The sequence below is a fragment of the Colius striatus genome, chromosome 21 (genome assembly GCF_028858725.1).
Source record: "Colius striatus isolate bColStr4 chromosome 21, bColStr4.1.hap1, whole genome shotgun sequence".
NCBI lineage: Eukaryota > Metazoa > Chordata > Aves > Coliiformes > Coliidae > Colius > Colius striatus.
In genome coordinates, this window is record NC_084779.1 from 6,808,784 (window position 1) to 6,825,975 (window position 17,192).

At 39.3% G+C, this 17,192-nt stretch overlaps 1 protein-coding gene across 4 annotated transcripts in view; it reads left to right on the forward strand.

Moving 5' to 3' along the window:
* Nucleotides 1–17,192, forward strand: part of RERE (arginine-glutamic acid dipeptide repeats) — a 202,080-nt gene that overhangs the window by 54,284 nt on the left and 130,604 nt on the right. For all 4 annotated transcript variants that reach the window (XM_062012752.1, XM_062012756.1, XM_062012754.1 and 1 more), the window contains exon 2: nucleotides 4,027–4,497. In XM_062012752.1, the coding sequence (XP_061868736.1) occupies nucleotides 4,173–4,497 (325 nt within the window). In that variant the 5' untranslated portion in view covers nucleotides 4,027–4,172. The remainder of the gene's footprint in view (nucleotides 1–4,026; nucleotides 4,498–17,192) is intronic.

Sequence of the window (17,192 nt, forward strand, 5' to 3'; positions counted from 1 at the left end):
TCTTAGGCTTATTTTTCAAAAAGGATCTTAAAAGTTCTCTTAAAGCAGATATTAAAACCTTATGAGTACATGGGGGAATCATTATGGGGTTTGTGGTATGGGGTGTGTGTGGTTTTGGGAGGGAGTTACCTTTAATTTACACTAAAAGTTGAAATTCTTCCTTGGTATCAATATTGGAAAAACTCAGTGGAAGGAACTCGAGCAGTTGCAGCACATACTTGCTTTAATCTGGCATTTGTTGAAAACAGTGGCCTTTTATCTTGCAGTATGAGACTAAAAGCTTACAGAAGAATGGTCCTGTTGTGTTTATTAAGACTAGTAACACATGACCAAACAAATCTTGTTAAAAGATTTATCTGTCTGGCTTAAATAAGAAAAAGGAGCTCTTCTCTGTGTTTTTAGTTACTCTATGTACCTAGATGCCTTCCTGTTTCAGTCTCAGTGTTTCTGGTGGACTTGCTTTCACATTATCTTCAAAACTTGACTCTTTAATGCTAGTGAAAAGGTTTAAATACTTAATATGTGAAGAGATGGCCTTTTGCACTGATGATGATTTCCAGGCGTGTAGATCATATAGTTGTAGAGTTGTGTATAATGGATTACTGCTGTTTGGCCATCTTAACTCACAGTGCCCAGGTCTGACTAGAACTCATTTCTCATGGGCTCAGTATCCTCCACTTCTGACTTGCATGGGAGACTCTGAAGGCTTTTAATTCCAACTTTAATTTAACTAGACTTAAAATGCTGGAAAAAAAAACCCTCAGCCAAGTGAATGTGTGGTAAAGGTCAGTTCAAGATAATAGTGATGAACTTCCACACCAGTTTTTCTAAAATGAAATTTGAAGGTTTAAATGTGGCTGCTTGATTTTTTTCAGAACATAGCTTGGCAACAAGATGGCTTCTGAAAAATTGCAATCTAATAATATTCATTATGACATTGATCTCGTTCTTAGGGAGTGGAACTGAGAAAGGTTTAGTGTAAGAGTCAAATCTAATCTGGATACTTTTAGTTTTGCCTAGAGAAGGACTAGTAATAGGATGCAAGTAGATCCTGTGTCCAAAAAGGTGGCCAGGACCTTTGTGTATCACTTTGAGGAGTGATGCTGCTCTCAAGTTGCCTATCTAATTGGTGGAAAACACAAGAGAGCATTTCAGGAATGCAGGGATTGTAACTGCAGTGCTTTCCATTTGCACTCAAGTGTTCCTCTTGAACTTGAGGAGTTGCGACTTGTCTGAAGTTGTCAGAATTTTAACTGTTCTGACCAAAGTGTTATGCAATGGTCAATGTTTTTTTCTGTATAAAAATAGTGTTTGCAAGCACTTAACATACTTGGGATATCATAGTAAGTAGCAGAATGGTGTAGGGGCTGTGTTACAACTTGGAGCACCTGCTGTCAGACTTCTCTTCACTTGGGATGCATTGCCAACTTGCCTTCATCATGTCTGACCCAGACTCCTAAATTAAGGTTCCTGTCTCTTAGCAGAATCCTAATTTGGCCTATTAGAAAGCAGAGAATAGAAGACTTCAGTGAGTAACTGAAGCAATTTTTTGGCTTATATTTGACTTGTAAACAGTTTAAACTAACAAGGACCTTTAATGTCTGATGGCATGAGACTCTACTTAAAAAGTAATAATTCCCCCAAATTAGTTTTTATTCAAAATGAATAGAATTGTTCTCTGAAGCAAGTTTTGTATCAATAACAATTGAAAAAATCCTCAGGCTTGCTACTAGGGAATTTCCTAGCCTCTAGGAATTTTAAACATTGCTTATTGAGTCCCTGTGGACCACTGCTCTTGCTATTATGTGCAACTTCTCTGGCAATTGACAGGTTCATTGTAGTCGTCTCTACTGGAGTTTTGTTGGATTCCCCTTGTGTGTTATCAGAATGATGGCAGCTGCTATAGGGAGGAAAGAAAATAGAATCATTTCCTACCTGGATGATGGGTTCATTCAGGAAATGCCTGAGAGATTCAAGCCACAGCCTGAATTGTATCAGCAAAAGCAATTTGTCTCTCTTTTGCAATTTCCATTGCTGGAAGTAGTAGTCAACAGGGAGAAGAATATTGTAGTCTGAGGTTCATGTAAGAGTGAAGAAATTTGAAATACACAGGATAACTGACTTCTCAGCTGACTTCTTAAAAATCAAAATAGACTTTTTCCTTCCCTAATGTGGTTTCAGAAGCTTAATGCATGAACATTCAATCTTCTTAGGTCCCTGACTTTCATGCTATAGCATTCTACACAGTGGACTAATTTCGAGTTGTACCAAATAGTAGCTTCCTGAAAACTTATCAATTGGGTGTGGGTAAATTCAGCCTGAATTGGTGAACTAAGGAAAAAAGATGACTTATCTTTTTATGTTGGATGTACCCTTCTTGAACTATCCTTCTTTCATGATAATTTGCAGTAAAGAATGGTATGTTATAGCTCCTATTCAGTAGTAGCTGTTACTGTTCAGACTGGTGCTACTGAGCAATATTAAAAGGTATTTTCAAACACTTCTATTGGAGCAAATTCATGACAGCCTTTTCAGAGAAGGCACCAGCAGTTCTAATGTGCTGCTGGCTGTTACTCAAACGTTATGTCACACAACCTTTCACAGAATGTCAAGGGCTGGAAGGGACCTGGAAAGCTCATCCAGTGTAACCCCCCCCTGCCAGAGTAGGACCACCTAGAGCAGGTCACACAGGCACTCATCCAGGTGGGTTTGAATGTCCCCAGAGAGGGAAACGCCACAGCTCATCTGGGCAGCCCCTTCCAGTGCTCCCTCACCTCAACAGGGAAGAAATTTTCCCTTGTGTTCTTTGGAACCTCCTATGTTCCAGCTTGTACCCATTACCTCGATTTGACCATTAGAAAGGACATTTTAAGGAAACATTCAATTTAGAGTCAAAAGAATAAAGTATATGATTATGTAGGGCCAAGGTTCTTCATCTTTTATTTGGCTGAGGTAAGGTAATCATGTCTGATGGTGAGTTAATCCAGACCCCACTTGCAGGATACTGTAGGGGAGTTAGTGAGCAGCTGTATGCTGCTTAACTGCCCGTGGGGATTAAAATAGGAACTGTTGGGATTAAAATGGGAACTGTTCTGTGCACTTCCTTGTGGTTTGAGAATTGTGGCCCATAGGTCTGAGTTTGTGACTGTTCTTGTAACAGCAAGCCCATTTTATTAAATCTAAACTTGCTTTGAAAGAAAAAGTGGTGCAGTTGATGTTAACTGTGGTGATGAAATGATCAAGGAGGTGAAAAGATAGTGTTCTGTCTCCCTTCCTCTTCCCCTGGCAGAAATCTGAATGTCTGAAGGTGTTAAGTTACAAAATCCAACTCTGTGTTCTGGTATTGGTGAAGCAAGCATGAAAGGTTGTGGATTTGGTAGATAGTGAAGCAGATTTTGTTAGTGTGTCTGTAAATACTGTGGCTTGGTTTGGTTTCAATTAATTAATTCCTGTAATCCCTGGATTACAGGTCAGCTCTATTTTTGGAAAAGCAGAATGGGGGGAAGACTTGGTAACAGATTGCCCCAGAGGTGGCAGATGGCATTCTTTACTCTGTACCAGCTTTGTAAGGCCTGGGTTGCTAGTTGTGTTGGGATGTAAAACAAAACAATCATTTGCTTTGAGCAAAAAAAGTTGGAAACCCTTCCTTTATTGCAGTCGTCCCTTCTGAAATGTTTGAGGTTTTCCACTTGCATGCTTCCCATTCAGCTTCAAGTACAGATGATGTGTTGTCAGCGAGCACTTTCCACCCAAGAAGTTGTTGCATTTCTGTAGTGAGCAAGATTATATTTTCTGTAGACTTGTAAATGTTTTTGGGGCTGGAGGTAGCCTCAAACATTTCACAGGCTTCCTAAACTATCATTTCTGCAAATGCTTCAGAAGACCACCTGCATTTTACTGTCTTGTGTTTTCTTTTGAGTTGCTTTAGCATGTGGGGTTTTCATTGTTGTTTAACTTTCAAGAAGTGTAAGAACTTTGAATACTAACATGGACTTTTTCTCTCTTTCTTCCCTCCACCCTTTCAAGAACCTTTTTAAAACGCTGGGGTTGTCGGAGTGGTTGAATTTTTCCTGGATTTGAGTGAGAAATTCAGAAGACTGAAGCCCAGGCTCACTGTCTACCTTTCACGGAGGCCCAGCCGTGAGAGGACAGAAGAAGGCACGTGGCGAATCATGACAGCAGACAAAGAAAAAGACAAAGACAAAGAGAAGGACAGGGATAGAGACCGGGATAAGGAGCGAGACAAGAGAGACAAGGTGAGGGAGAGCGAGAACTCGCGTCCGCGCCGGAGCTGTACGTTGGAGGGAGGTGCCAAGAACTACGCGGAAAGCGACCACAGTGAAGATGAGGACAATGACAACAACAGCGCCACCACGGAGGAGTCCACGAAGAAAAGCAAAAAGAAACCACCCAAGAAGAAGTCGCGATATGAGAGGACGGACAACGGCGAAATAACGTCCTTTATCACAGAGGATGATGTTGTGTACAGGCCTGGAGGTAAGAAATCCTTCTCCTTTGTTTCCTTTGAAAGTAATCGTGCACCAGAGCTACCAGTTAGTTGGCTGCAGCAGATGACACGATGTGTTATCTGATAATCTACATTATACTTGTCCTAGGGGCAGGCTGCCACAAGCCATTGGAGACAAATGTGGGTGTGCATGTGAAACCTTTTGATTGTCTCTTGCAATATTGTATTTTCTTGTATTTTTTAATCTGTTTTGTAATTTAAAGGTTTCCTTATTAAATGTTACATTTCATTAGTAGCAGTTAGCATGAAACTTGCACCCCAGCATCAAAACTTGTCTCAAACTGCAGAGAGCAATGAAAACACACATTATGAATGGAGCTGGAACCTTAATTGACTAACCTGAATTTTAACATTTTATTTAAAACATAATTTCTTAACAGGGATAGCATCTTGAATACACATTCTCCTTCTCTGGAGACATTCAAAACCCACCTGAATGAGTTCCTGTGTGACCTACTCTAGGTGGTCCTGCTCTGGCAGGGGGGTTGGACTGGATGATCTTTCAAAAATCCCTTCCAACCTTTAGGATTCTGTAATTGTGTGATCACATTCCAGTGTCTAATAAATTCTAAAGCAATTTTAGCATCTATAACAGAACAGAATCTTAGTTTCTGTCTTATGGTTAGGTTACATCTAGAGAGATGTATTTGTAGCTGAGGGTACAAATTACATAAAATTTAAGAGGGATTAAGAGAGTTTAAATTAATGAGACTTGCACAGCAAGGATTAGAAAGATGAAAATTGAAGGTGTGTGCAGAATGGATAGCTGTCTTGAGCTTACATCTCTTAGGCTTTAAGTAAAAGAAATCCTTTCCGTTCATTTGATTCTTTCTCTTAAATACTCTTATCTGATATGGATGAACGTTCAAGGTCTGCATTTTCTTACTGTGAAGTCCTTGGTTAAAATCTTGTTCTGTGTTTATTTTACCCTGTGGCTGTGTGGTACTTAATCCAATAGTTCACGTTACTTTATTCTGTGCTGAGCTCAGCAGCTGTATCTGAGTAATAGCAAACTGTAAATAAATAATCAAGATCGTTAAATATTTTTCAAATGAAAGGTTACACTGTATTGTTACTATATAAATACTGTTCTTAATAATTTGCATAGGTATAATGAATACATGCATAGCTTTAAACAATGTATTAAAATTTGAGTAGAGGTTAGAAAACATTCTGCAATTAATCTTCTCTGCTTTATTGGAAATCACACAGCCCTATCCTAAAAGCTTGTTGGCCCACTTCCCCATCTGTCCTCTGTTTCTACAACCTCTCTACCATTTCCTTCTAAATTTAATCTGAGAGTTGAGTTTCTTCTTTTTTTTCCCCCTCACAGTTCTTACCTTACTTCTGTTGAAATGACTGTCATGGTAACAAATCAACTTTTATATGTGTTCATATTTACTTGCAGGCTTCCTTAGCACAAGGCAATGATACAGAATTTTTCGAGTAACACTTTTCTCTTCTTAGGTTCATTTAGATTATTTAATGCTAAATTTCTTTCCATTTCTAGCACAGATTGATTCCTTTCTATCCTACTGGCATTTGCCAACACACAGCACTGTGTGGCAGGGTTGATTTCCCATACCGTTTGTATGCACATTCAATATGCTTAACACATGGCTGCTAATTGGGTGTACTCTAAAACTGGTGGTCTTGTTTTGTAATGTGGGGTGTTTTTTTTTTGCAGCTCTACTCTTTTGATTGTCAGACTGTAAGCCAATTTGAATACTTTGATACTCTGCTGTGCAAACCAGACTTTATAGCTACATCTGTTGTTTGGGTTAGACAATTGGTCTCCCTGTATAGTATTCTGTATAGAAGAATGTACCCAAGTGCTGTCAGTCATATGGCTGTCAATGTCTTGTACTGGACTTAAGTGGCTCAGGTGCTTTTGGAAGAGCTGTCCAGGTTTTTTCGAAGTGCCATGCTACTCCAAACACTGTTGAGCATATAATGGCTTTTTGTGTGACTTGCCTGTCTTGAAGAGGTAGGTAAGTGGTGGAAAACAAATAGTATTGTCAGTAACTTTACATTTCTGGACACTTCAATGAAAGATGAAGCAGACAGTGATGATACTACTCCAGAGAACCTGGGTTTTCCTCTCTCTTCTGGGGTGCAACAACTTACTTGAAGTCTTAAAATAACTACATATCAGGTTCTTGTTTCTTGTGTGTTTTCAGCTTGTCCATGAACATGGAGATTTTGTTTGTGATCCCAGAAATTGTTTCTAGGAAATCAAATGGGATTCTATAAAATGTATTTAGCAAAAATATCTGCATCAAAATAATAACTGGCTAAGTAGTGATCTCTATTACCCCATTACCTTTTGTTCTCTGGCTCTGAACTAATGCATAGCGTTCTTGGTGGAGGAAACTCTATGGTCCTTGTCCCCTTGAACTCTGTCTTTTAAACATCTCAGGAAGGAGTATTACTGTATTAAAGTCACAGAACTTAATACTGAATATATTATTACTACTGTGATGACTGTAATGTCATCGTGATGGCCCCTTAAATGCTGGACTCCAGATACTTTGGATAGAAGTCTGATTTAGAGCCTCTGGAAAACAGATGACTTAATACGTCACCTGGAGATGAGGATAATATTGTTTGCCCTGCATAAGTAGGAACATTTAAAAGGATCTGCAGGAATTAAGTGGATTTATGAGGATCTGTTTCTACAGTGACATCAGTAGCAATATAAACAGCATATCAGTAAGAGGAATCAACATTAGGCAATACAAGGTGAAATGCTTCTGTAGGGAGAGTAGTGCAGTATAGGACTTCATTCTTTTCTAGTAATTGCTTTGGAATGGCTTACATGAGAGCATCTTTATTCCAGGAGTTTCAAGATATGTGTGAAGCTGGAAGAAGAGATGCAGAGTGTTAGAATGGAAAATGTGGTTTGGTATGTGGTATGGTACAGGGGAAGAGTCTGACTTAGCTGTATGTGAATCCTGGAACATCTGGCCCACTACACAAAAAACCAGGGATGTGTGTCTGACACTTTGAGATGTTTTAGTCAAACACTGTTTGGGACAGTTTTAAAGCATCTTGGTTTAGTTGGTCTTCTTTAAAATATAAGAAATCACTGTCACTAGGGTGAAAGTGAAATATTGCTGCTGGAAAATGTAGCTTGAGTGGAGTGCTAACTCCTCTGGATTTATAGGTTGATATCACTTGAAAGTTCTCTTAGATTTCTGTCCCTGAGCGCTGGTTAGGAGGCACCATAACCCCATCAGCTGCTATCTGGACAGGCATCAGAGAAGGGAAGAGAGACTGAATTTGCAGGTCGGGTGCACTGTTGTGAAATACTGCTGCTCAGTTGTCACCAAATGTATCAAAGTGAGATCTTCCATACTTCTCACTTGGATACGTTCTGTGATCGTCGAGTATGTGGCCGTTTTTCAAAGACAGCATTTCATAACCTATGAAATAGCTTGCAGTGTCTCAGATTTGAAGCCTGCAGGTGTTGGGTTATTGCACTGTCACAATGAGAAAATAGCAGAAGACAGCAAGTCAGTCATCTTTTATGGGGATCTGCAGGCCTGAGTTGCAAGTGTCCTGTGCTATATGGCCAGTGGAGTTCCAGTCACAGCGGAACCAGGATGATATTAGTGAAGATCTAGTCAGGCTGAGGTTTCTTCTGACCATCTTAAAATCCACTGTGTATTTGCTTAGAAAGCAAGCATTAGGACTTGTGAATTTCTAAGCTTTATTTTTTTGCTGGCATAATTATTTGTTAAATGTTTTCTTTATTATAATATGCTGGTGTGTGTTTGTAAGTGGGGAAAAAAAGGCTGAACTGTTTGTTTTAATCTACAAACCTTCATCAGCTTTAAAAAATAGATATAAAAAACCAAACAAAAGCCTCCTCTATTTACTTTGTTAATAAGTGGTACACTGGTATTGGAGTGGAATGCTGGTGAAATTGAAATGCAGGAATTTGACTCACACCCTGACAGTGATTACTTTGTATTTGACATTGATGCATGTGTTTGTCATTGTTCTTGGTGCTGCCTTCTAGTCATTCTGACAGCTTTACCAGCTGAGGGAACATGGCTGAGGGCCATGCCAGAATTAAATGTAAGAATACATATAATGTGAACATGAATTAGTTCTATAAACCTTGAGTTTCTGGCAAGTGCTGTTCAGATTGCTAAAATGTCGGGAGAGGCACGAGGGACAGTCAGTTTCTGGGAAGTTGTGAGATCTGAATTTTATCCTTGGGCAGAAGGAAAAAAAGGTGACAAAATGACTTTTTCTTATTTTTGGTTGTACATTTGGATTCGGGAAGGTCTTTGGCCACCCTGTTTTCTGAACCACATGGTGTGGATTGACCAAGTTTATCGTGGAGATGCATGTTTTTGTATGTGTGGTCTTCCCTCAAAGCTTTGTAGTTGACATGGGCGTATATTCTGTTTTTTCTGCCCTTTTGTAAGTCTGTTACCATTGTGATACTAGGTCATTGAGATAATCAGATATTCAGTGACAGACTTTCAGCTTCTGTAAATAGGAATAACCCCAGGAGCTGTCTAATGTGTTTGTAAGAGTTCCTTTGTTTTTCACACTTACACTACTGTGTTTTCAGTCTTTCAATATATGTGAATACTAATTTTTTTACAAGATATTATCTTAAAGAGTTTAATTTCAATGGAAACAAAGGCATTCTTTGCTGGTTCCTTATTCAGTAATTAAAAGAAGGGGGAAAAAAAAAAGCAAAGGCCTGTATTAGTAGATGAGTCACAAAACATGTCAGAAGAGTTAACAAAATGCATAACAGTCTATAAGAATATGTAAAAGCATCACAGAAGGATTTCCTTTGAAGTCAATTCAAGTTGATAGAGAACTATTTATTTCTCCATGCAGCTGAAGCTTGTTGTTCTGTACTATTGAATGTAACAGCAGTTGTAATTAGTTTTTATTCTCAGCATTTCAGATTTTATTGAAAGTGTGGTTTTTAGAGGTCAGGTGAGTAGGTGAGTAATACTAAGTGCAGAAAATAATCAAGGCTACATAACAGCATAAATTCACTACTTATCTGTGTATAACTGATACTGTGTCCCTGTGCTGTTACTATGAGCAGTAAGCATAAGTCAAACCACGGGGAAAAAAAAGATGATGCATTTACTTAGTTTAAATATTTACTCTTAAATGTGGCAGGCATTGCTCTGCATATAGACAGCTGTTGGTGCTTGACAGACGTAGTCTTAAGTGCAGATCAAAGTTGATCTAGCAAATGGATTCCTCTGGCTTTGTTTGACTTCTGTGTATAAATCATGCAGAACCATGCTAAAGAGGTGAGGGTACCAAGAAGTGGGGAGGCTGGTATCTGGGGTTGGGAACATTGCTTAGCCAGCTTTACTCTAACAGGTAGTTTTTTATGTTGTCTTTGTTGCTGTGTGAAATTGTGATAGTGTTTTCATAGCAGATGAATTGTGCAAGTGGAGAATTATAGATAAGACTTTCTCTGTAATGTTACCATTACTTTCTTTCTTAGAAAATAAATACACCTGAATGTAGCCATGTATTCATTTTCCTTTGATTTGTGTCTTTTACTGTGGTGATGGTGCTCCTGTCTTTTTAGTGGTGAGGAGAAATTGCAGGGATTTTTCCTTCCTGAAGCATGTATATTGTCTGTAATCACCTGACTAGCGTGTTGGCATGACCATTCTGTGATTCTGTGGTTATGCTTTGAAATGAAGGAAGAAAGGTAACATAGCAGTGTTGAAACTAAATAAATGAACATCTGTAGGAGCAGCTTTAGAGCTGCTGCACTAAGTTGTTCTGTATAAAAAGCATCTCAGAAGTAGTTACAAATTCTAACAGTATGGAAGTACTTCCAGTTTCAGAAAACACATAGTGAATTTTTTCTCAATTCAACTTTTTTCAGTGCTGCTAGATATTTGCAAGTAGGTGAATATCAAGTTAGCAGATGATAGGGAGATGATCACATAAATTTACTTGATGGTGGTGTGTGTTACTTGCATCACAGCAGGCTGAGGGAACAGGCTGCTGGAAGTACAGTGTTCTGTGGAAATAATCCTCACTCACGTTACACAGTTTTCCTCATATGAACATGTGTTTCTCTTCAGGATGGCACCAATATCTTACTGTTGATCCATTATTTTTTAATTGGGAAGATGAAGTGATGGGGCAGTTACTAGGGAAATACTTATGGCTGTGGCTGTTTTTTTTTAGTTGAGGGCTGCACAAATAAAACCCATCCATCTTTTGATTGGGTGTTGTAGTGTGTTGCACTTCAGTTACTAAAAGGGTAGCTGAGGGAGAGAAGTTAAGCAACCGTTTGGTGTTTGTGGTGAGCTGGGGAATAGAATTTTCTCTTCCAAGTCCTCTTGGTGTGCTGCTTTTGCCAGTCAGAGCAGGGAGTTATTATTACACAGGGTCCAACAGAACTCCTTAAACTCTAAGCTATGAAGAGATGCCAGTTTTCACAGAAAGCACAGCTTCATGGGCCAGCCTATTCAGTTGACTACTTCTAATGTCACCATTGGTTTGTTAACAAAACTTGAGAAACACAAGTGAATGGAAAGTGCATGAGAAGACTTTGGCTCTCCACTGACACAGAATCTGGATCCCTTAATCTTTCCAGATTTTCCTGTGCATTGACTAATTGCATGCACTGTTTGAAGACATTGTTGAGATCGTTCAATTCATTTCATGTAGGCTGTGACTACTTCCAATGGTTCATAGGGCATGTTATTAATGCTTGTTTTTTAAGGTCTAAGAAACTATCTGTAGCTGTTGTTCAAGCACATTGCACATTGTGCAATGTGTAATTTGCACATTGAGGATGATTTTTTAGTAGGGGAAAAAAAAGTTTAGGGTATCTAAAAAAGGGAGGTCATGTAGCCATGTACTACATCTGTGGTGCTGCTCATCTCTTGTTTCTTCCACAGTGCTTCAGAAAGAAATGTCTGTGAAGAGCGGTTGGACTACCTCCAGTTCAGATTTGAGAGCCAGGTGGCTGTGTAGGCATTTGTAAAAAAAATCAGTGAGAGGTATTGAGAGCAAGTGTTACACCTGCAGCAAAAGCTTGCTGTGACCTTAAAAGATCAGAGAAGACTTGTTTAAATGTTATGTTTGCAGTAAAGCTTGTTTGTTGCCAAAGAAGGAACTCTTGGACTACTTAGCTGAGTGTTTTCTTAGTGTCCTGCGTTCTTATTCCTAATCCCTTGTGCTTTTTCATGTGTCTAATTGAAAGAGAGTTCCAAGACCTTAGCATGAGTTAGTGACTGAGTATGTACCATGTCTTTGCTTTCAGTGTGGCATTTTTTTGGTAACAGTACTTTCTGTAAGAAAATGTTTGCTCTGTACCAAAATTGTTGAACAAAGTATGTTTGCATCTTGTACAGTGTTGTGGACACGCATGAGGAGCGCAGGAAAATAATTGGTGTGGGAAATGATGTAGCTGGGTGCCTGAACTGCAGAGCAGTTGCTTTTACAAAATGGGGAAGTGCAGACTACAATTAGCTGTCATTAATTTTGTTGAATAGAAATATGTTCCATTTATTGTACAATCAGGATCCAGGCTTGAATGGGTTTAAATAGATGAAATCTAAATTATACTGACAGTCCATTAAACAGCAGAAAAACCCCTTAAAGAAAATGGATTCACTATGATACCCGTTTATAATAAAATCATTTGCCAAATAAGAACTATAGTCTGAGTATTGGGACTACTCCTGTGAGTTTCAAATGAACACAGTAAATTGGTTGAACCGTTTATTGCAGAACAGGGCTCTAGCACATTGTTTTCTGACAAGGAGCCAGCAGCGTTGCTTGAAATCTGCTCAGCAGGAAGTGACACTAAAAGATCAGACTAGCAATTTGTTTGTTGTCAGCCATATGGGGGAAGAGAGGCAACCGTCTAGTTCCCTACCTGTCAGTGGTAATATTTTTCTACTTAAAACCATGCATTTGTCATTCCCAATGCATTCCTCCCCGTGTTTCTGGGTTTGTTACTAACCATCATGCCAAATGTATTGCTGTAGTTAGAGGTCTGTTTCTATTATTGACCTTGGTTTTCAAGGAATTGGTGTTTTGTCCTATATTTGGAATACAGGCTAATTCAGACTTGAACATTTAGAATTCATTGGATCTTGCAAACATTTTTCTCATCCAAGGTACCACAAGGTTGATAATGATCTGTAACTGCTAGTATCGTGCTCCTAATTGTTTTGAACTGTTCTGAATGGTGATGGTGAAGGATTATGGCATTTACCTGAGAAACTGAAATGAAGAACCCTGCTGCTTGAGATTCCCACTAGTTTTGGCTTGAGCAGAGGTATTTCTGGAGAACAAAAGAGTATTGCCTGATCATGCTTGCTCATTGGTTGGCAGAAGCTACTGGGACAACTAAGCCTTTTAATTTTAGACACCAGAATGGAGGAATGTAAATATCCTTTAATTCTGGGATGCAAACATCCTTTAATGATTTGCCTATCTCATAACTTGTTTGCAGGATATATACACACATAAAAAAGCTTCTCCTTCCCTCTTACATAGGTAACTGTAAATAAAATACACTGTCTCCCAAAGAATTTGGGTCTATCTCAAAACCCAGTACTAATTTGTTTTTCTTGTTGAATCAGAATGCTTCTGCTGAAACAAACCACTTCTGCAGGGCTTGCCTGGCACTCTTTACAGCTTCTCAGATCCATCGCACGGCTTCGGACTGTGGTGCGACTGAATCTGTCGACTTACTGAGTGTGTTGGGCTAAGTGCTACCTCAATACAAAGTTCAAGTGGTGGATGTGAAACAGGAAGGTACATGTATGCTGCAGGGATAAGTACTCCTGAATTATGGTTCTTTAGCACACTGAGTGGTTGAATATAGAGCATGTGTTTACTACTGATTACACGAGCCTGATTGGTCTGGTTGGTTGTGACAATAGAAGAGTTGATGGATGAACTATGTAAACTTGCTGTCTGATGAGCTCCTCTAAGTTGTACTCAGATTGCTAATAGTAGAGTTTCTTACACATCTACCATACTGATTTTCAAAACCTGTAATGTGGACTGTCTGAAGGACAGCAAAATCAGGGAAAGAATTCATAATCCAATAAGGTACTGGGATGTGTGTACATCTTGGAACTCTGGTTGTTTACAGCTGCAGTATGAAGTCTGAACTTAGGACTGTCAAGTGGTTGTAGACAATGGCTTTCAAGAAATTTCTTTCCTGTGGAAGCATGGAGCTGTGCATAGAGCCTAAGGCTTTGTTTCTTGGATGACGCAAGTGTTGACTCATTAGGTTAAACATAAAAGAGTTCTGGTTGTGAAATGGTTACTCCATGAACTGCAGCATTGAAGCTGATAAAAGTTCATGTGCTCAGAACAGTGAGGTGTTTCCCCTGAAGATCTTTAAGTCCATGTATTGAAGCTCTATTTTTAAAAGCAGCTTTTAGTATGGGAATATTAATGTATCCCTTCAGAACTAGGGCACATCTGGTGACTATCACAAGCCCAAAGGCATAATGGCTCAGTGCCATGTGTTGTAGACCTTGCTTCATCTCCAGTGGGACATTTGACACGAAATAGACAAGTAAGCAATGCACTCCTGGTTGGAGACAGGCAGTGAGTCCCACTGGATGTGCAGAGATGTTAAGATTTCTTTATTTGACCATTGTAGTGGCAAAAATAATGGAAAGGCAAGCCCCTATTTTAACTGTTTTCCTGTTGGAGAGTTTCCTAGTTCATCACCAGTAAACTCTGAGGTGTAGCAAATCAGTTGGTTAACTTGAATGAGGTGGCCCTTGGAAGTTAACACTTGGCTTTCTTCACAGCAAGATCAAGGCCAGAGTGTGAGTGTATAGCACACCCATTGGCAGTGTGGTTACCTGCTTCACATTTGCACTTCCTATAAATGCAGGATGATATCGGGATGATTGTACTTAATTATGTTAGAAACAGTAAAAGAAGTTAACTTATACTTTGGTAAGCATGTAAGGATGTTCAGAGCCATTTGATTCCTTCATGCTATTGGTTAGTTCACAGCAGTTTCTCAATTTTGCTGATTTTTTTTCACCAAGATGGTGTAGATAAAAGGGCATCTTTCATTTTCTATCAGTGGTATGATTCTGTCTACTAAGAGGGCCATGAGCCTTGTCTAATGAAACACATCCTTGAGTTCAGTTTTCAAGTACTCTTTGCAGATGACAGAGCAGCTAACACAGAATGTAGTTGTTGATGCAATTGTAATAGAAAAACTGGCTGAGAAAGGATGGAGACTTTTGAAGGATTTGGAGGTAGACAGAGTACAGAAAGGCTAAGAGAAATAGGTTATCACTACCTTGCAAGTGACAGGAAAAGAAAATTAGATGAGTAAAATTGAGTATTGGATAGTATTTCTTGGAAAACTGGGGACTAGGAGTTGTAGAGCAACTTGAGTGGACATGACCTTGAGCCAGTCATTGATGTATTTAAATTAGGAAGTTTATGGTCATCTCAATTTTTGCTTTTTCCGTGGTAGGGGTTGAGTGTTAAAGTTGGTAGAAATGAATATTGCAAGAGCAACCCAATGTCTGAAATGTATGTGTTGAAATAACTGTTGAGAATTTATTTCACTTGTCTGAAAGGAGAGTCTATATGGCTTCATTGTATTTTAGGCTGACAAACAGCCTCAGGCTTTGGACTTCCATTTGGTGTAAAGAGAGTACATGTCACTCATTTTATATAAACCTGCTGATCACTAAAAAAATGGGAAGGAAGTTAACTTGTCTGTGTGAGGAGCATCCTTATTTGGTGATTTTAGCTGTTGCTTTATGGCAAATGGGGCATCTTTCTCTAGTAGTCACAAAGTGGCAATAGTTGCTTGGAAACAAAGCATCTGAGTATTACTGGTGAGTATTGACTCAAGTTCTTCGAGTCTAAGCACAAGTTGTCTGCAGCTAAAAACATTCCAGAGTGTGATCAGTGTGTGAGGGGAAAACCTACAGTAGCACATTCCAGTGTGCTAAGGGGTTTTCATGGGCATAAGTTTTGCCTACAGAGGTTTGTTGCATTAGAAAAATGATATGCATTTTTAATTTGTTGCTTGGGTCCCCATTGAAGCTGTGCTTCAAAATCATGTATTTGTCTCTGGATTTCTGGTAAGTAAAAGTGATTGCTCTTCATGGTGAGTTTTGAGTTGCTAACGTGATTGTATCCATAAATGTTCTCCTTCTGGCATATTTCCAGTTTCTTGTGCTTTTGTGACATTGCTTTGCATCTGGATTAACTTGTTTTCTTATCTATATGGCCCCTATTGCTTTGGAGACATCTTAACTGGATGTCATCTTTGTTTCAAATCTTGGCAGGCAGCCAGCAGCGCCTTACTTAAAGGCAATATACTAGTGAGTCAACATGTTTGCTTTATCCATAGTAGATGCCAGATTCTCTTACATTTGTGTCAGCCATTTCAGAGGGATGCTTAGCTGTTTGTTCTGTGTGCTGTCTGATAACACTCAGAGAACGAGGCTTACAAAACTGTGATATTAAGAATAAAATCTTGGAAGTGGTGGTGTTTTCTATATCTGAAATCTTGTAGCTTTTTATACACGTTCCCCAGTGAATCCTGAAAAACTTCCTGCGAATGAATGGTGGAACATCATGTAAACGGAGGATTCGGGGGGATACTGAGCAGCTGCTTTGAGTAGAGGGATGTCTGAATGGAACGATTAGCCAAGGAAGCCTGGGATAACAAAATGGTTCAGGAATACCTTGTTATGGTTAAATAGCTAAAAGTTCTGAAAAAAACAGATAGAGCAGGCTGCCCAGAGGGGTTGTGGAGGCTCCTTCCTTGGAGGTCAAGACCCACCTGGACACATACCTATGCGACCTGATCTAGATGACCCTGCTTCTGCAGGGGGGGGGGACTAGATGATCTCTAAGGTCCCTTCCAACCCCTACCATTCTGTGATTCTGTGAATCATAATGTATCAATGCAAAGAGACAAAGAGACTGTGTTAGTAGTTTGGATACTAACCCCCAGGAGAGACTGGCTTAGCGGCTCCTGTGGAATTTTCAGGATTTTGAGTGAAGAGTTAACGACATCGGTGTGAGTTACAAGTGAGATGGATTGCTGTTGTTCTGCTGTTGATGGTTGGTTACATATATACTATTTCAAGCTTTTAAAAGATCCATGTGCACTGTTGCAGCAGCTGGTCTAGATGGAAATCATTGGTCTTGTAAAACTGAGAAATACCTTTTCTTTGGAATTCTTCCCATTGAATGTGGAATTTTAGCTATACCAATCAGCTGGCTTAATTTGAGACTAGTATGTAGAGATGATTTTATAGTCTGTTGAGGGGGGGCAAAAGAGTGTCCTGGTTTTGCAGTTGAAGTATCAATTTGATGGCAGTGGCTGTAACAAGAATACTGTAGGTGAACAGTTGTGCATCTGAAATACAGTGTACTAAGTTTCAGGTGTAATTCTTCTAGGACTAGTTGTTTTTCTTAAACCTTGGCTACCTTGCCTTGAGATGGGACAGAATAGATACCTATTTGCAAACTTGTGGAGATAATCTGAAAAGAAGAGTTTGGGAAGATAAGGAAAGGTGTAAAGAAGGAAGATGGAGAAGAAATAGTTTCACACTTGAATTTTAAATGACTGGTAGAGAAGTTAGACCTATTTCCAACTCCTTTTCTTTATCTTGCTCTTCACCAC